General features: G+C 38.7%; 2 protein-coding genes across 5 annotated transcripts; both read left to right on the top strand.

Annotated features, from left to right (window-relative positions):
* Positions 1-1,292: 1,292 nt before the first annotated feature.
* TRIM13 (tripartite motif containing 13) lies at positions 1,293-14,471 on the top strand. 4 transcript variants are annotated; one of them, XM_079902639.1, is made up of 3 exons: positions 1,293-1,860; positions 2,442-2,551; positions 12,556-12,685. In XM_079902639.1, exons 1-3 carry the CDS (start codon positions 1,374-1,376, stop codon positions 12,562-12,564), a joined length of 606 nt encoding a protein of 201 aa, XP_079758765.1. In that variant the 5' UTR covers positions 1,293-1,373; the 3' UTR covers positions 12,565-12,685. The 4 variants fall into 4 exon arrangements, with proteins under 4 accessions (XP_079758765.1, XP_079758764.1, XP_079758762.1 ...); XM_079902638.1 differs by having other exon boundaries at positions 2,439-2,551; XM_079902636.1 differs by lacking the exon at positions 1,293-1,860 and having other exon boundaries at positions 2,438-2,551; positions 12,556-14,471.
* A 153-nt stretch (positions 14,472-14,624) lies between these two features.
* On the top strand, positions 14,625-19,908 carry KCNRG (potassium channel regulator; the record flags this gene model as incomplete). Its single annotated transcript, XM_079903399.1, has 2 exons — positions 14,625-16,059; positions 19,668-19,908. The coding sequence occupies exons 1-2, from the start codon at positions 15,479-15,481 to the stop codon at positions 19,906-19,908; spliced, it is 822 nt and encodes a 273-aa protein (XP_079759525.1). The 5' UTR covers positions 14,625-15,478.
* Positions 19,909-20,341: the final 433 nt, after the last annotated feature.

The raw sequence follows: 20,341 nt of genomic DNA, 5'->3' as shown, positions 1-20,341 counted from the left end.
AAGCCCCATGCATGCAGGTTTTAATCTCTTTTTCTAGTCACACTATATGTGGTGATTCCCTGATTGGCTGTTTTATTAGGACCATGGGAGGGAAAATAGGTTATTCTTCCTTCCCTATTTTTCTACACGTAAGAGAGTTTAATATACGATGGTCTCTTAGTAGTTTATTTTTTTGTTAACAATCTAGGGATTTCTATGCAGATTTAACCAACGTTTTACATTTAGTTGGTTATAAGTTAATTAATTAGTATCTACCAACAACCAGGTACACATAGGACAATTTCTGATTTATGAGTTAATAACCTTTCACTCTTGTATCATTTTAATATTAGGGTATTCAAAATGTTTCTACAAATCAGGAGTTTGATTTTCTTTTAATAACACTTATTTAGTAGGAGACTGGGCTGCAGTTTTCGTTGGCACTGACAGTTACCGTGCTGTAGAAAGACCGTGTACCTGGAACCTGACTTTAGAGTCTCAGCGCTGCCTCTTGTTTTTTGCCTTGGAGAAATCACTTCATCCGTTTCCTCATCTATAGGATGAAGATCATAATTTCCATTCCACAGTGTTCTTATGAAGACAAAATGACATAAATATAGGAACTGTTCTTCAAAGGCAAAATTGGGTTTAAGGGAGACACACACAAAACTGGATTTAAGGGACCCTGGGCATGGTGAGGAACTGGACATCTCAGAAGGGAGTGGGGAGGAGCTTTTTATGGGGTTTGAGCTAGTATTAGTAGTCACCGGGTCCAAGTACTGTAAATAGACCTTGAATACCTTTCCCCCCAATTCTACTTCCAAATCCCAGACTTCCCCAAGTGGGGCGGGGGTGGGGGGCGAACTCAACCCCAGGGCATATTCTGTGATTTTTGTCCATGCTTCACATCCCCCAAGATGGCAAGTTTTGGAGAAGCCATTCTTTCATCATTGCAATCTTCTTGCAACCGCTCCTTGGTAAGTGCTTAATGCGTTTGCTAATTAGAGAAGGTCCCTATACAGGGTGCCGGACATCAGAAGAGTGAGTCAGGCTAGCGGCTGATAATTTAGAGCCATACTTGAGTTTTTCCTTCTCTCCAAAGAAAAGGGCAGTGGTGTTTTTCCTAAAAAGAAACCTTGAATTGGGTGGCTAGTGTTCGGCCTAAAGCCTGCAAAGAAATACATAGATGCAAGGTGTGGGTGGGTGCAGTAGTTAACTATTTTGATTGTGCTGCGTCTGGAGCAGCGCGGGCGCCCGCCCCACCCACCCCGGGTTGTGGGGTGCGGGGCGGACAGTCGTCTCCGTCCCCCCAAGCCGCTGTGGCCGGGCCTCTGGTCCTGAGAGATGCAGATGAAGCGGTGTGAAGGGTTGGGCTTTTTTTTTTGTTCCTAAAAATGCAACGAACAAAAAAAAAAGTACAACAATCCAAACCCAACCATCTTGTTGCGCGCCGGCTTTCTTCCCAGGCGGCTCCACCGGGGACAACGCCGCCACCCGTCGCCCGCGCTCGGTCCAGGCCGACCCCGCGGGTCTGCGCGATCCACGTCCCCTTCCCGGCGCCCGGGGAACGGCGCTTCGCGGGCGCGCGCAGCCCCTCTGGAAAGGAGAGAAGCCAGCAGCCAGCAACCCTCCCCTCTCCCAGGCGCACCGCGGCCGGCGGCGGTCATCGGTGGCGGTTGGAGATACCGGAAGGACTCCGCCTCCCCTCACCCACTCCCTCCCCGGGGGAAAGGCGAGGCCTAGCCTCGGAGGCGGACCGAGGTGCCGGCGGAGGAGGGCCTTGGGGCGGGGCCCGTCGGCGCCGCGAATCCATTTTGCAGCCGTTCCGACTCTTAGCGCGCGGTGCCCGCGGCTGGAGGACTGGCCGCGGCGCGGCTCCCGGTGGGTACCCTCCAGCGGCCCCGGAGGTCCGAGATAAGTACCCGCCGCCCGGGTCCTTACGGGGAAGAGGGGTGGGGACTTGCCCTGGCCGGGCAGGCACCTGCGTGAGTCGGGGGGGCTGGCGGAGAGCTCAGTCGGCGCTCCAGTCCCGGCAGCACAGCGGAAAGCAGCCAGGCCCCGGAACGGGGGGATGGGGAGAAACGGCGTGCGGGTGGGCGGCGGGGGCAGCGCGTCCGGGCTGCTGAAAACCTGGTCCGCTACCCAACACGCCTGGGTTCACTTCCAGCGCCTCGGGATCGCCTACAAAAGAAAAGGCGACCATGAACCGGAGTCAGAGCACGCGACCACCCCCTGGCACTGAACCTGGGGAGGCTGCCTGGCCCCGTGGGAGGGCGCCCTCACCGAGAAGCTCCTTAGCACAGAGATGGCCAGCCTCTCCCATGCTCCTGGCTTTTTCATCAGGTCCTAGCAGGCTGGCTTTATTTGTGGGGGATGATTGAAAAAATTGAGGGTGAAGACTAAGGACCCTTTGCACATAAATGCATAATACCCTCTCTTTCTTTGTTCTTTCTTTACAGTAGCCTCCAGTCACGACGTGGAAAAAAAAAAAAACCAAACAAAACCAAAACCTGATTGCTCTGCCCTGGGAAATTGTAACCCTGACCAATACACCTGCTTGCAGGGGACAGAGGTAAACTACAATACTTTTCCCTACGTTAAAAACAAATAAACAAACAAACAAAAACCAACAAAAAAAGAAAGCACCCAATTTCGTCAGGCCCAGAACCTTTCAAAATTGAACTCTGTGCAGAATGTATGTGTTCCCACCCTCATGGATGGTCTTTGTTCTTTTCATATTTTGTCAAAACTCAGAAAAATTGATTATATACTTGGAAATTCTTTATGTGACAATTATTTGAAACATACTATAATCCAGAGATTCACACTGCAAAGGAAAAGAGGCTACAGCAGCTTTTCTTTCTTTTTGATAATAGGTTTCTTTTTCCTTCTGTGTCACTGCTGCTAGGGCTTATACAACAGGGCTTCAGTTTTCTGACTCTACAGACCTTTATATAAAAGGTATTTTAAATGCAGAATTTATTTTACATAGCCACTCCCTCTGGTAGAACTTGATGGAGCTATTGATTAATTGGTTATACTTCTGTCTTGCACAATAAGCACATATGTTTCTTCATGCTCTCCTATCTTTCCCTAAAAATACCATCTTTTTTGCACCAGCTGATGCACTAAACCTCTCTGGCAAGTCCTTCCATAACACCAGGTTATTTTCATTCTCTACATTTATTGGTTACCTGGCCCTGCTTCTGCCATAGCTGTTGTTCAGCTATGCCCATTTCCACGAACATGCTTTGTACCTGCTATGCTATGTAATACTTACTTTGTCCTCCCTTGAAATTACAGTTCAAGGGAGTCCATCTCTCCTTTAGGACCTTTCTTGGTTAATACACTCATGCTCTAACATAACACTGTAAATGAGTATTTACAGTTTTCACAGTATCTGTACACATATGTAATTAAACCACCTTACACTGATGTAGCTCAGTAGTTTACAAAATTGTCACACATTACTTAGTCTTTCCAAGAACATCATGAGGTAGGTACTGTAAAAATCCTCATTCCATGAAGGGTAAAACTAGTGCTTAAAGGTAGGTATTCAGATGCAGGTTCAGTGCTCTTTACCCTTCACTGGAGAACCTGTTACAACCTACTTTGTAAAAATTATAGAATTTTAGAAGGGATTTAGAGAGCTCATGCTTAAGGTTCTCCATTTGATGAATGAGGATACTGAATTCCTGACCCACTTTCTGGATAGTGCTAAGGTCTGAGAATTGGGAAACTCAGGTCCTATGCCTTGCTTGCTGTGTACAGTTTGGGGGAGCAGGGTAGGCTCAGTTTTTTCACTTGTAAAGTTAGGTATTTAGCTAAATGATCTCTAAGATGTTTTTAAGCCCAGTACTTCTGTTTTATTCCTACTCCATAACTTTAAGCACCATATATTCTTATATATTGGTAATACGTAGACACATACTAATATTAACTGCCTTAAACTGTTTTATATTTTAAACTTAGGTAGGTATGGTAAAAAAGTGTATGGTAAAAAACTATGCCTTTTTCTTATTTTTTTACTAAGCTCTATAAACGTATGATTCTGTTGTAAGGTTGGGAATTGCATGGAGAGGTGGAGTACTGTCATACATCATTGGTCAGAGTTCAGAAAGTGGTATGCCCTTTCTAGAGGGAAACTTGGCAGTCTTTTCAAGAGCCTTAAGAATGTTCCTACTCTTTGACCCACCTAACAGTTGGACTAAGACTTTTCTACAGAACGTTCATTAAAATGTTATAATCCACCCAAAACAAGCAGTCAATAAGAAACAGCATATCCATAAGATAGACGGTCATGTTCTAGAAGAATTTATAATAGGGGAAATGCATATGATAAAACAAGTGAAAAAAGTGGATACAAAGTTGTGTTATGCTTCCAGTTTTGTTAAAATATGTGTGTGTGCAAACACACAGTATTGGGAGGAATGTGCCAAAATAATGTTAGAAGAAATATACCAAAATAATAATAATGGTTATTCCTTGCTGATGTAACTATGGGTAATTTTTTTCCTGTATTTTCTGAATTTTCTATAATCACAAATTACTTTTATAATTTTAGAAAAACAAAGTCCACTTGCATGGATAACCTCTCCAACTTCAGTATGGTGTCAGCTTTCTATGTCCTTTTGTAAGGCAGTTATCACACCTTTTATAGTAACAATACCTTTGTAAATGTGCTATATTTCTGAATTTAGGGCAGGAATTGACTTTTGGCTTATATTTCATCTTTTAAAATATCATTGGATTATCCATTTTTGTTATTCATGAAAGACACTGCCATTGTCATTACCTTGCCTTGGGATTTTTAGATACTAGAATGGTGCTAGAGGAATAGTACTCATAACAGTTAACTAAAAACAGGTGTCCTTTGACATACAGAATAGTTACATTCCAGTTAAGCCTTCTGTAAATATAAAGCAAATTCCCATAATGTGAACGCTTTCTAATTCATTTGCATTATAGATGTAAATATATTTCTAAGGAAAAGTTGAACTGAAAACTTTTGCCAATAGTTTAAATTATTGTCTTTCCTGTGGCATAAGCACCACAAGTATATCTCCTTGGCAGTAACCTGGCTCCCCATTTAAAACTCCCAGAGGAGCTCTTCCTTTCTTCCCCTGCATATGTGCAGTATTGAATATGAGTGAGGAGTGCCAACATAGTATTATAGAATACAGCCAACCTAAAAATTGCTTAAAGTTTAGCATAATTAGCTTTCTACTTGAAATATTTTCTAGATCAGTTTTACTTAGAATAAAATGCGTATGTAATTCTACACTGAGCAAAAGGAACTTTGTTCAGACCAATTACATTTCCATCTCAGAAGTAAGTGCTTATTAGCAGGTAGGTAGTACTTATTAGTTATCCACTAAATACTTGTTTTCACTTGGCACAGTATTACATACTACGTAAATAATTTCACTTATCTACATAGATCTAGCTTGCTGTGTACTGAATGCTAGACTTTGACATCACTTTCTGAAAGCTGGAATTAATCTCAAATGCAGAGCTAGATGATGAAAACTTTTAATAGATACCAACCTGTTGGGGATAATAATTTAGGTTAATGATTGCCAAGTTTATTGTTGTGAAAGAAGACAATTTGTTCTAGGGGTAGAATTTTGCTACCTTCATTTAAACCTGTTTACATTTATTTGGGAGAAAAGGAACCAGACATTTCTAGTTTGTAAAACCTTTGCAGAAGTCAGTAGTTCCAATTTAAGTTAATTTTAACTCTTAACAGGTAAAGATAAGTAATCTGGGTTTGGTTCCTACCAGACCAGGAGAATAATTTGGGCTATATGTATGTTTCCTTCAAATTCAGACCCTCATTATATTGAAATTGATTTCATCTGGATGGGAGAGAATGGGATTCACCACCATCCGGTGTCCTCATAGATTTCTCAGTAGTTGTACAAAAATGGGATAGGGATATCTGATCTAGCTGGTATCCTAAAACTATTGATTTAATGCTGCCGATTTACAGGATTACAGAATAATATCTTGGGTGATTATCAGGTGACACAGGGAAAAGAAAATAGGGAAAGAAACATAAGAAGTAAGGTAAAGAGGAGGTGTGAGATAAGGAATAAGAGGAAATCAAAAGATTGCATTCCTTGAAATAGAATGGGGAAGATGAGTTAAAAGAAGAATAAACAAAGGAAAAGTCGAGGCAAAATAGTGGCACAGAGAAGAGAATGAAGGAAAGGAAAAAACTCATTTTTTCCAAGTTTTTCTGGACTATGAAGGTAATGACCTAGTTTTTTGTTTTTGAGACTGTCACCTTAGTCCAAAAACTTGTGAATTTTCTGAGTAGGTAGGCCTTCCAAGCTGCTGGACCTTCTGTACTAGGTTTATTTTGCCCTATTTATCAGGAATTCTACTAGAAATACCTTGGAGGAAATTTTGACTACTACTTATTCTAGGATAATGCCAGAAAAGGTAAGTTACTTATATCTTATATGGACACAAAGGTAAATTATATTTTGTTTGCAAGGGCCACATAACAATTAGATGAGCTATTTTAGATGCTATATGTGGTATATTTATTTTATTTTTTTATGGCTCCTTAAGGTTTTATTTAAACATCTTTATTGGAGTATATGGTATATTAATTTTAATATTCCTTTTTTAAGTTATCAGAAATTTTGTCTTTTTCTTAATCTCACTTTATCCTGTTTGGATCATATAAGTTTGGGAACAGTCTCTAAAAGCCAGAATGAGGTGTTAATAACACATTGATATAGAGTATTAAAAAAAAAACCCAAAACTTGAGGGCTTCCCTTGGTGGCGCAGTGGTTGAGAGTCCGCCTGCCGATGCAGAGGACGCGGGCTTGTGCCCCTGTCCGGGAAGATCCCACATGCCGCGCAGCGGCTAGGCCCGTGAGCCGTGGCCGCTGAGACTGTGCGTCCAGAGCCTGTGCTCTGCAACGGAGAGGCCACAACAGTGAAAGGCCCGCATAGCGCAAAAAAACAAACAAAAAAAAACAACAAAAAAAACCTTGGTAAATAATTTTCATATATTGTTAGATACTTTTCAAAACACTTATTCAATGAGGAGAAAAACTAATATGTATAAGTGGTTTGTCAAAGGTCATAGACTGAGAGCAAAACAAGTATGTCAGTCTCCTCACAGGCCTTGATCCAGAGATTCTAATAATATATTTTTTATTTTATAAAAGATAAAACAATATTACAGCAGATTAAACTCTCTGTGAAATTTATCATAGTTAGCTAATGTTTTTGAAGTTTTACTTTTTTAGCTCAATATTGTTTTCTTATTATTGGTCCCCTCTTTAGGTTTTTTTTTCCAACTTTTTATTGTGAAAATTTTCAAATATACTGAAAATTAAAAATATATTACGGAGGGCTTCCCTGGTGGCGCAGTGGTTGAGGGTCCACCTGCCGATGCAGGGGACACGGGTTCGTGCCCCGGTCCGGGAAGATCCCACATGCTGCGGAGCAGCTGGGCCCGTGAGCCATGATCGCTGAGCCTGCGCGTCTGGAGCCTGTGCTGCGCAACGGGAGAGGCCACAACAGTGAGAGGCCCGCGTACCGCAAAAAAAAAAAAAAAAATTACAATAGATATCCTTACATCCTCTACCTAGTTTCAGTAGTTGTTAATAGATTCTTAGTAAGTTTCAAGAAATGATTATTAGTGGATCTCATACTAAAATATCAGTATACTACTTGAAAATACAGTATACAACTTGAAAATAAGATTAACTAGTGGGATGAGGGGAAGTGGTTTTTTTTTAAAGGTGAGCTCTTTTATTCCAAGCTTTGTTCCAAGATAAGGTTGATTGGTGGCTGTCTGTTTAGTAGAGCTCACGTAATTTAGTTTTGTCTATGAAGTGAGTTTCAGAATTTGCTATCTAGTTACTTGTTAGGTATTTAGATACTGCTTTGAAATTCCTGAATTCAAAGATGCCTCAAAGCAGGATGGAAATTTGATTTAAATCTCTCAGATATAAGGTATAATATATTGGCTTTTCTTTTTCTTCTGTAATGGGATTTGGGAAAGAAATCATGGGTATTATTTAGAACTTTATATTGCTATCAACTAATGAAGTTCAAAGATTTAATAGGAAAGTTTCTTTTAATTAAAAGGTTTTATTTATTTTTTAAATAAATTTATTTACTTTTGGCTGCGTTGGGTCTTCATTGTTGCACCCAGGCTTTCTCTAGTTGCGGCGGGCAGGGGCTACCCTTTGTTGCGGTGCGCGGGCTTCTCGTTGCGGTGGCTTCTTATTGCAGAGCATGGGCTCTAGGTGCGTGGGCAGTAGTTGTGGCGCACGGGCTTAGTTGCTCCGCGGCATGTGGGATCTTCCCGGACCAGGGCTCAAACCCGTGTCCTCTGCATTGGCAGGTGGATTACTTAACCACTGCACCACCAGGGGAGCCCAAAAGGTTTTATTAAAATTACCTTTTAAGAGTGAATAAAATGAGCACCTGTTCAATTGTAATCATTTTGGGTTGATCATATAAAAACAAAAGGGCTTCCAGGAGGGAGAAGTCATATATATTAGCTTTTACTTCTATTTTCTGACTCCTTTATAAGTGTTGGCTTTTCCATTTTTAATATTCTGGTTGTTGTGTTACTGTTTTCATTTGCAGAGACTGTTGTTGCTATATACCTACTCAAGGTTGTATTGATCAAACAGTTTTCATAGTCTTCCTTAAGTGTGGATATCTTGAATGTTTGCTTAAAAATAAATCTGTGGTGGTGTTATACAACTGTGCCTTTGTCAAAACTCATAGAACGGCGTACTGAAAGGAGTGAGTTTTATTCTACATAAATTAAAAAGTATATTTTAAAGTATAAATATGGTAGGAAAATGAAGTGGAAAACCAGAGAGGCGGTAGATAACTAGGTATATATTTGGCTACTTTCTTTGTTGGTATAAAACTTGGGAAATTGTTGGGAATTCCCTGGTGGTGCAGTAGTTAGGACTCCACGCTTTCACTGCTGAGGGCATGGGTTCAACCCTTGGTTGGGGAACTAACATCCCAGAAGTCGCATGGCGTGGCCTAAATAAGTAAATACATAAATAAGTAAATAAATAAATAAATCTTGGGAAATTTTTAATTCAAAAGAAGAAATGAATCTTGGAAAACTTATTTGCCTTTATATACTTAACTTGACATTGGTTAAGTTGAAATTTTATCACTGGTGAACAGTAATTTTGTTCACATAAAATTTCTTGATATCTATATTTGTCCCCCAGAAGGGGGGGATATGTACTTTGGTTTCATCAAAGGAGTAAGCTCAATTGATTTATTTAGATTTTTATGTGTTAGCCACACTTTAGAAAAGGATCTATAAGTTCCTTTACTGTGAAAAGCATACCCTTCACTTAGTGAGACTAAAAACCTTATTATGTATTTTCCTTTAAAACTTTTAAGGCAACAAACTTGCCATGGTTTCTTGGGTTGTTAGGCTATATGTCTCAGTTTTCTCTAAAAGTCAGCTGTGGAAGTGGTCACATAGTTTTGTGATTAAAGTTTTGAGTATAAAGCTAAGAAAAGAAAATAGTGTTTAGTTTTAATGTGGATTAAAATGAGAATCTTTAAATTATAAACCAAAATTTGTAAGTTATATCACGAAAAGTGGAACAATAGGATCTACCATGATTTTGATGCAATTTTTTTAAAAAAGGGACTTTCCAAATACCAACTTTTTTCCTCTGGTTCATTTTAAGAGCTGTAAATTGATTGTGGCTTTGGGATGACTGTTTATTATTTCTAAATTTTCCTGTTTGTGACATTTTCCTTTTGATCATACTTGATTGCCTTAAAATTCTTCTTGGTCCCTCAGTTTTCTCCAAAGTTTCTCTTTGTCTTGGGTGCCTTTTTTCTCCTTCTCATGACAAAACTTGGTATCCTTTGTTTTTCCTTTTATTTATTTAATGTGCTTGGATAGGATTCTCTGGAAGTGTTAACCTTGCAAGGATGAGTAAATTAGGTTTACTTTATTGAATGCTGCTGCCACTACTTTCCTGTTCCTACAGTTTACTCCAAAATCTAGCCTTAGCATAGAATTCTTAGGTGAAAGATGACAGAAATCAATGGAGGTGATAAAGTGTAGAACCCCAGGACTAGTGATGGAAGATCATCAAAAGTTTTCCTTCTTTGCTCTAAAGAGTCAGAATGTTTTATAGCTGCTTGATAACTTCTTAGAGAGCACACTAACCTCAGTCTCTGTAGCCGTTCTCTTCTCAGTGCTTTTCAAAGGTTGTATGATTTGCCATGTCACAAAAGATTTTTCAGAAAAATAAGCTTCGTCAGCATTTTTGCCGTGTAACACTAAATTTGACAGAATACTCTTTGCTTTAATTCTACATATATATGTATTATATATTTGTTATACATATATCTCTCACAACCTAATAGAAAACCATAAACTAATTAGTCTTGCAAGTTCAGCTTATCTTTTAAATACTATTTATCTTCTAGATTGTAGCTCCAATTGTGATTCTTAAAATTACTGTTAAAATTTATTCACTTCCTGGGACTTGCCTGGTGGTGCAGTGGTTAAGACTCCATGCTCCCAATGCAGGGGGCCCAGGTTCTTATCCCTGGTCAGGGAAATAGGCCCCACATGCATGCTGCAACTAAGGAGCCCACATGCCGCAACTAAGCTGGCAAGCTGCAACTAAGGAGCCCACAAGACGCAACTAAGCAGCCCACGAGCCACAACTAAGGAGCCCACCTGCCGCAACTAAGACCTGGCACAACCAAGTAAATAAATAAATAAATAAATATTTTTTAAAAAAGAGTATTATATAATAAAAATTATTTACTTTTGGTTATAAGATGGCATAGAGATTAGTAGACCCTATTTTGTTACTTTGGTGGTAATGTTATATGTGTGTGTGTATATATCCCTCAGTAAACTGAATGAGGACATATTTAGCACTATTTGTGGTTCTAAAACTTCAGGGATAAAAGTTTTAAAGTGTACATTTTGAAAGAATAAACTTGAATTGAGAATTGGTATTCTCTATGGTATCCTCTAGGTCAGAGATCTCAAATATTTTGGTTGCAGGACCCCTTTACACTTAAAAACTAAGGCTCCCAAGAGCTTTTATTTACATGTGTATTATATATAGATATTTAACTGTATTAGAATGTATGATTTATAACATGCATTGGTGATTTGAACCAATTAGTTCACTGTGTAATATAGATCTCCAAATAGTGACATATTTCATTATACATGATCTCTCCTCTAAAAAAGCCAAAGCCCACATGTTAATATCACCACTTGTTTCATTACAAGCTCTTAAGTGGCAAATATGTTTTCCAAAATCCAATTTTCACTCAAAAATTCAACTTTTTATCATTGGCGAGAAATACTGTCATTTGTTTCCCTTGAAGTGATGGGTTCATTTTGTTCATTTTCAAAAAAAATCTGTCAGATACCTAAGTCTGCACAGCCATAGTTCGTCATTTGTTGTTTCAAGTAAAAATGGTGTTTCACGAAAAAAGCGGCTGATTTAGCTTGTAGCTCAATCACCTAATTGCTTTTCCTCCAGACAGTATCTGCTGGTATGCAGTAGAAATGCTTTGTGGTTACTTCATATTTTGTCACACAAAATATTAAAAAGACATGTCCACAAGGATCAAGATTTAGTAAAATGAGTAATTTTTACTGCTTCATCTAGAACATTCTAAAATGAAACTGGCTGCCCTCACCCCTGCCCCCACCGTGGGTACGTGGTGGTGAAGAATACAATAACCAGGAATCCAGTTTGGTGCTACCTATTGCCTTGTTTGATTCCTGCTAAGGCTCCAGCAGTGTCTACTCACCATTGCTCCTTTTACAGTGCACTGTCAACATTGTGCCAGAAGTGAATAACATCTCAGTATTACTATGAAAATAGTATTGTCCTCACAGATGCCTTGGAAGAGTCTTAGGGACGCCCAGGTTTGTCCCCACTGGCTTTGATTACTGTTCCAGTGGTTTGAAAAAATATTCACTTAATTCTCAAGGGAAGAATGAATTGCAGCTGTCTCATTTTATGTTTTTACCTCTGATTTTAATAATTGTAATCTTGCCTTTGAAATAGAAAAATATGCCAGTTTTTAATAAAAGTCTACATGACTGTGCATGCTTGGATTTATATTTCTGTGCTGCTTTCTTTAAATAGCATACCATTTTATAATTGTGGGCCCAGACTAAAGAGCTCATTCTCTTCAGACACTGAGTGGCTTTGTTTCTGACAGCTAGTAGTCAGCTCTGTTTTAAAACAAGCAGTTGGGTCCTGCTGGCTCAACTTGCAGTTGTCCTAGTCCTAACCCTGTCTCAGCCAAAGACTGTTGTTGGAAAGCCCACACAAAGGCCTTGTGTACAGGGAGCCCTACTAATAAGGAGCGTGTTCTAGTCCCAGCAGATTAAATCTGCTTTGGTGTGCATTCCCTTCACAAATTTCTCACTTATTTTCTTTGTTTGGTTATTTCAGTGAAAAATCATTTTTAATGGCTGTGAAGATAGTTTCTTCTAACTAGTCCGTAGTCCAAATGAAGGGGTTACTGGAGTAAAATAAAATGTTTCTTTCTCTCTGGTAGGAGATGTGATGGAGCTGCTTGAAGAAGATCTCACGTGCCCAATTTGCTGCAGTCTGTTTGACGATCCTCGAGTTTTGCCTTGCTCGCATAACTTTTGCAAAAAATGCTTAGAAGGGATCTTAGAGGGGAATGTGCGGAATTCATTGTGGAGATCATCTCCATTCAAGTGCCCCACATGCCGCAAGGAAACTTCAGCCACCGGGGTCAGTAGCCTGCAGGTTAATTACTCCCTGAAGGGTATTGTGGAAAAGTATAACAAGATCAAGATCTCTCCCAAAATGCCAGTGTGCAAAGGACACTTGGGGCAGCCTCTCAACATTTTCTGCCTGACTGATATGCAGCTGATTTGTGGGATCTGTGCTACTCGTGGTGACCACACCAAGCATGTCTTCTGTTCTATCGAAGATGCCTATGCTCAGGAAAGGGATGCCTTTGAGTCCCTCTTCCAGAGCTTTGAGACCTGGCGTCGGGGAGATGCTCTTTCTCGCTTGGATACCTTGGAAACTAGCAAAAGGAAATCTCTACAGTTGCTGACTAAAGATTCAGATAAAGTGAAGGAGTTTTTTGAGAAGTTACAACACACATTAGATCAAAAGAAGAATGAAATCCTTTCTGACTTTGAGACCATGAAACTTGCAGTTATGCAGGCCTATGACCCAGAGATCAACAAACTCAACACCATCTTGCAGGAACAACGAATGGCCTTTAACATTGCTGAGGCTTTCAAAGATGTGTCAGAACCCATCATATTTCTGCAACAGATGCAGGAGTTCAGGGAGAAAATAAAAGTCATCAAGGAAACTCCTTTGCCTCCCTCTAATTTGCCCTCAAGCCCTTTAATGAAGAACTTTGATACCAGTCAGTGGGAAGACATAAAACTAGTAGATGTGGATAAACTTTCTTTGCCTCAAGACACTGGCACATTCATTAGCAAGATTCCTTGGAACTTTTATCTGTTATTTGTGGTAATCATTCTGCTGGGCTTTCTCATTTTCTTCAGTCCTACCATATTCCTAGAATGGTCTTTATTTGATGAAATCACAACTTGGAAAGACAATCTTTCAAACTTTAGTTCCTACCTGACTAAATCAGCTGATTTTGTAGAACAATCAGTTTTCTACTGGGAACAGTTGGCAGATGGGTTTTTCATTTTCAGTGAAAGATTAAAGAATTTCACTTTGGTGGTGCTGAACAATGTGGCAGAATTTGTGTGCAAATATAAACTGTTATAAAATCTGTTTGAAGTACATAGTTCTGTGTCTTTTGTTAGAAATTTGTCAGAATACAGAGTGGTAGTTCAGATTTGGTCAAGATTCCAGTCAGATATTTTCCTCCACAAGTATTCCTTTCAAAAACAATGTCCTACACATGTTGTTGAAATTAGGTAGTATAAAGATAAAAGTGAAATTTAATAGTGTAGTCCTGAGCCCTCCTTCCTTTTTAAAGTGCTTTTGAAATAAGCATCCTACCCCTAATACTGGTTGTGTTTATGCTATGAAAAAAGGGGATGTGAGAGAGTACATGATTTAATATTGATGAGGTAGTGTAATAATGATTGTTCTTAAGCATGTAATAAAGACTACTCTTGTAAAGCAACTTTTTTTTTGAGAGTGAACATTCTTTAAAAAGGAATAAGATATGGATTGAATTTCCAACTTTTTCTGCAGAGGGTTGATTTCTTTTTTTGGTACAATGTAAGTCTCATGTAAACAAAAACTGGCATTACCTTATGCGAAGTTTACGTTTTAAGGAGGGTGGAGATTTATTTCAGCTTGCCTTTTATCTGCTTAGGTTTTGTAAATTTATCACCAGAGGAGTTTGGAGGTAAACTACAAAACTTAGGTGACTGTGCAAGCAAAGGCATGGGTAAAAACAAACAAACAAACACATTGCAAGAGCAGGAAATGGAAAAGCCGCCTTTTTACTGGCAGCTAAGTGTTGTTCCAAAGTACCATGGCAACTGTACAACCAATCAATTCACTTGTTTAAAGAATTTTTTAAGAGTAGTAAGACTAATTTAACGATAGATGAAACAATCTATCAGCTATTATAAAGTACAAAATGATCAGCTAAACACTAAGGCTGTCCTGTCTGCTCACATGAGATAAAGATGCCCTGTCTCCCACAGAACAAAAATAATTTTTTCACCTTGTTTAGAATTCAGATGAAAACAAGAAGTGACTTTATCTTCGAACTGCTTTCAGTCAACCTTATTTCTGTCATGGGACAAGACATTCCTTGACAGTCCAGAGGGTCTTTACCCCAGTCCATTAATTTGGTTGAGAGGAGGTAATACAAGCAGGGACAGGAAAAGAAGGTGGCAACTAAATTTCAAGTACAGAAGAATCATTCTAGTTATGAGAAGAGTAGTCAAAATAAGCTGCTAGTTGAGGTAATGACTGCCTTATCCCCAACTGACAATCCAAGATTAGCCACTAAATTTCTAAAGGGATATAAAAAATTAAGACAATGTTTATAAATATTACCTCTGCCATGAGGACTCATAGTAGATAAGAGGTTTGGAGAGGGGGAATGCTTTTCTGCTCCCAGTATATTTTATAGATTTACAAGAGGTTTTTATGAAGGTTCTTTTTTTTTTTTTAATGAGATATAGTAAAGGGATCTATTTGACATATGTCCTCAGACATATTGGCAGTTTTCCTTAAACTATGGAGTTCCTCATCTGTTATTTTTTCATTCTGTATACTGTACGTTCCCAGGCAACTCTCAAATTTGTAAACACAGCTATGGACACACTATTTGCTTTAACAGTAGTTACCTGGAAATCGAGGTCTCTGTTTTTGTTACATTCCACTCCCCTACATTTCTTAATCATATGTAACGTTTGTGGTCACAGGTTGATTTTCAAGTTCCTAAGTCTGTGCCTGATGGTGTGTAGCCTCTAGTGTGAAGCAAGAGGAAAATGAGTAGTCAGGAACTGGTCACTTTGAACGTGGGAGGGAAGATATTCACCACAAGGTCTTCAACCTTAAAGCAGTTTCCTGCCTCTCGGTTGACACGTATGTTAGATGGCAGAGACCAAGAATTCAAGATGGTTGGTGGCCAGATTTTTGTGGACAGAGATGGTGTTTTATTTAGTTTCGTCTTAGATTTTTTGAGAACTCACCAGCTTTTATTACCCACTGACTTTTCAGACTATCTCAGGCTTCAGAGGGAGGCTGTATTCTATGAACTTGATCCTCTGGTGGATCTCTTAAACCAAGAACACCTGCTACAGCCAAGACCTGCTCTTGTGGAGGTACATTTCCTAAGCCGAAACACTCAAGCTTTTTTTAGGGTGTTTGGCTCTTGCAGCAAAACAATCGAGATGTTAACTGGGAGAATTACAGTGTTTATAGAGCAACCTTCAGCACCGACCTGGAGTAGTAACTCCTTCCCTCCTCAGATGACCTTACTTCCACTGCCTCCACAAAGACCTTCTTACCATGACCTGGTTTTCCAGTGCGGCTCTGACAGCACGACTGATAACCAAACTGGAGTCAGGTATTTTGTATTTTGAAGCCTCTATTCTACACCGGTTCCTGATGTATCCCCTCAAAATTGAAATTTTCTCATTTCAGTTTTGGAAAAAAATGATTACTCAAAATGATTTTTTGGTGGGAGTAACCAGCAGAGTTGGGTGGAATGACCAGATAATTATTGTCCAAACTGGGATACTTTTCAGAGTGAAAGAAGTTGTTATTATGTGGGACAATAAGAATAAATCAAAGTTGTCCAGGGAAAACTGGGACTATGGTCATTCAAGTTGTAGGAGGAAACAATTTTATAGATTATGTTCCATTACTATGGAATGAGAAGCCTTTTTCTCCCCAAGGGTTTCTTTTCGTTGCTGGTATATAGTAAAGGCTCAACAGTTTGTCATGATTTCATTACACTATGTACAGTTGTTCTTTCAGTCCTTCTGATTTGGCTACTGATTTTTCTCCATTCCACTTTATTTTTAAACACCATTAAGGCAGATATATCTCATGGCAAATCTGGTCTCCTCTTACATTGTTGGCACTCTTTACACAACTCAAAATACTGGGATAGGCTGTCAGTATATTAAGGATAGTTGCTTCTGAGTCAGTCACTTTCTCCCCCTGTTATTCTTGGCTGGACCCTAAGACGGATTTCCACTCTACTGTCACAGACACTTTTTTCGCCGCTTAGAAATGTCTTAATGCTGTCCCACTGTTATTTTACTGTGAAAGCTGGCTTTAATTTTCAGGAGGGGAAAAAAAATGTCTACATATGTTCTTTACTGACAGTATTTAAATAAGATACACGTTTTTGGGGTCAAGGTAGACAGACATATTTGGGGATATTTTCTTAACTTTTGCAGTAACCATAAGAAATGACCAATGTTTACCCCTCCCACAACATACCCCTTGGTCCTGCATACCAGCTGAAGAACCCAGTAGGACAGTAGGACAATTCTTAAGTTTTTACGCTTTATAATTTCCTGCCTTTCCAAAGAGGCATGAAATGTCATTTTGGGGAAAGAGATCCAGCTAACAGGCTGATTGAGAAGAAAACCTAAGACCCTATCTTCACCTCAAAATGTTTTAAGATACCTCTGGGCACAGTTGGTGGGGTACTAACATAAATAGAAGGGAAATTACCAGTTGTTGTTTTTTTTTAATTTGTGTGATTAAGATCTTTGGGGATCCCTTTCTAAAAAGTTAAAAAACTAAGAAAAAATGGTGTCATTGATTTCAAGAAGAAACATGCAAGATAAAAAGGTATCATGGAAATACTAAATGATTTTTAAAAGCTATGCATTTGGAGAAAATGACTATAATATTGAAAAACATTAGAAACTCAAGTTGGGATATTCTTTGTGTGTACACAGTGACAGTAGTTTTCCCTTTGCTGTTAAGTGTTTGTGTTTTACAAATAGTACAAAAAATTTTTTCATCTTAATGAGAGAATGACATTATATTTAAATTCCAAAACCAGAAGCTATTTTTTAAACTGACTTTTTCTTGCATCCCCAAAGAGTATTCTTTTCAGTTGTTTGAAGTTTAGAATTTTTTTCAGCCTATAAGTGGTCATGATTTTCTTCTATAGTTCCAATTTCAAAGTAGAGGTAGAAACCCAAATAAGGTGACATTATTGGGAGTTCAGGTGATCGGATGAAAGCTCTTGGTCTTAAGAGGCTCACCTTAGGTATATAATTATTTAGCTAGCAATCATTTTTATTTCTTGCTCACTCCTTGTGGTCTGAATCTGTCCATTCAGATGTTTTTCTTGATGGTGGAAAGTGGAGGAGTGAGCCTGAATGGCTGCTCAGAGCCTGATGTATCATCCAGCTGTTCAGTATGTTCTACTAATATGATTTATCACTCTGAGGTCTTGGTAACCTAGCAAGTTGCTCAGTTATTCTCTCTCAAGTTCACAGTACTAGAAATACTTGGCATGCATCTTGCAGAGGGCCATACCACATTATCAAGTCAAGTTATGGTCACAGGATTCTAGAGTCTCTTTGGTAGCCATCTTCTATCTGACCGTTCCTGTATAAACTAGCTCAAATGGAAAAGTGTACTTGCCTTATAAGTTTTTAAAATAAGTTTTGATTTTCCAGTTCCCATTAGTTTCTTTTATCTTTTTCTTATGCCTTGAAATCTTCCATTTTTCATTTTGGCCTCTTAGGGAATCAAGTATTTAGGCCAAGTGATTTCTTGCAAGTACATTCCACTTTGTTATCACCTACTATATACTATTTGCATCTTAATTTTGTGAGACATTCTGTAACATTTTTTCTCTTTGACAAAAGTTTCTAGGCTATAAAATCAAGATCTGGGGTTTGGGGGTAGATGAAATGATTTACTAATGTTAAAAATTTGCTGTATTAAACATAAATGTGCTTTTGATATGTACTTTTATAATTTTTACATTTTATTATTGAATTTTTTTCTTTGCCTAGAATGGGTTTCTAAATGTGAGCTACAATAACCACTCTATCAATCATAATTAAAAGGAGGCTAGGGATGACCCCAAGGCTCTTTTTATCCCATAAAACCACAGACAGTTTAGGTAGCTGCCTGGAACTAAAGCCTTTTTTTTTTTCACATCTCATAAACAAATGGTGGCAGGACACAAAGGATATAAAAATATCCTGATGGGGCTTCCCTGGTGGCGCAGTGGTCGAGAGTCTGCCTGCCGATGCAGGGACACGGGTTCGTGCCCCCATCCGGGAGGATCCCACATGCCACGAAGCGGCTGGGCCCGTGAGCCATGGCCGCTGAGCCTGTGCATATGGAGCCTGTGCTCCGCAGTGGGAGAGGCCACAGCAGTGAGAGGCCCGCGTACCAAAAAAAACAAAAAAAACAAAAAAAACTCCTGATGGTAGATAAAGAAGGGGCAATATAGCTATATCTTTATGGACATGTTATGTTGACATTATTAAAGCAACATATAGTCAATCTGAAAAGTTCAGGTATATTTTTCTTGAATAATGTGTATCTATTGAGTTTTCCAGAAAGTTTTGTCATTTTGACTCCAGAAGCCTTTTGACCCCATGTCTTGCTCTTCAACAATGGACAGTTATTGAGAAAAATTGACAATAAAGTCTTCTTGACATTTAACATCTGCAAAATTTCACCTGCAAAATGCATTTGATAGGAGAAAGTCACAAAAGAAAATTTGTAATGTCGGTGCTGGTAATGGGTAAAATTAGATCTAGGGGGAAACTGTAAATGTATCAGATGTTCATTAAAAAGATTGAATCAATTAATTAAATCGATTAGAACAATATTTAGTAAGTTGAAAACAAAATTTGGAAATAGTTAAATTACATTATATGAAAATTAAGCTAATTTAATTGTTTGATCAAATTGTTTGCTCCAGACAATAATTTCTCAATGAAAATTCATCAATGTTAGCTATATTCCTAAATGTGGAATTAAAATGACTTTGGAGATCACAGCAAAGTCTCTGTTTTCAGTAGCCTGAAGGTACTGGCTTGGATTTATAAATGAAGTCTTTAAAAATATCTGATCAGAAAATGGTTTGATACCTTTATTTGAGGTTATAAATCAAATATTTCTGTTTAGTTTTGCTGGTTATTAAAGGAATGTTTTATAATTGAACATTTTTGTGTGTCCTAGGTATGTTTCTATAAAACCTGATAACCGAAAACTGGCCAACGGAACTAATGTCCTCGGCTTACTGATTGACACTTTATTAATGGAAGGCTTCCATCTGGTCAGCACCAGAACAGTATCCTCTGAAGACAAAACTGAATGCTATAGCTTTGAAAGGATAAAAAAGCCTGAAGCTCTTGCCATGAACAAAACACTGAAACCAGAGACTACCCTCATGCCAGAGCAATCTCAGAAAAAGAAATGAGGTTCTCTGTTCTCTTTTAGAGTAAAAAGAAATTGCCATTTTCTGGTTTGGAAATTCCATATTTAGGGCATATATGTTAGTCAGATATGTACTCACCCTAACTTTCTGGCCTTCTACCATGCCATCTTTGGGCAACCACAGCTTAACAGTGCTTAAGACACACTAACTATGTGCTGCTCTCTAAACAACACCGTGCACTTGGTGCTTTGGTGCACATTCCTTCTACCTTCAATGCCTCTTTCCCTTTCTCTTCTTCATGAACACTTACAAAGCGTTCAAGAATGGACTATGGAATCAGACTGCTTGATTTCTAATCCCAACTAAGTCACTTACTAGCTATGTGGCTAGGGCAAGTCATTTAACCTCTCTCTGCCTCAACTTTTTCATCTATCAAATGAGGATAATAAATATATCTCCCTTATAGGATATATGA

The sequence above is a fragment of the Stenella coeruleoalba genome (assembly GCF_951394435.1).
Source record: "Stenella coeruleoalba genome assembly, chromosome: 18".
In the NCBI taxonomy this organism is placed as follows: domain Eukaryota; kingdom Metazoa; phylum Chordata; class Mammalia; order Artiodactyla; family Delphinidae; genus Stenella; species Stenella coeruleoalba.
Note: the sequence above shows the minus strand (reverse complement) of the source record. Positions and strands in the feature narration are given on the sequence as shown.

Excerpts from the sequence above, each read along its gene's own strand:
- TRIM13 (XM_079902636.1), top strand. The coding sequence starts at position 12,564 with ATGGAGCTGCTTGAAGAAGATCTCACGTGCCCAATTTGCTGCAGTCTG.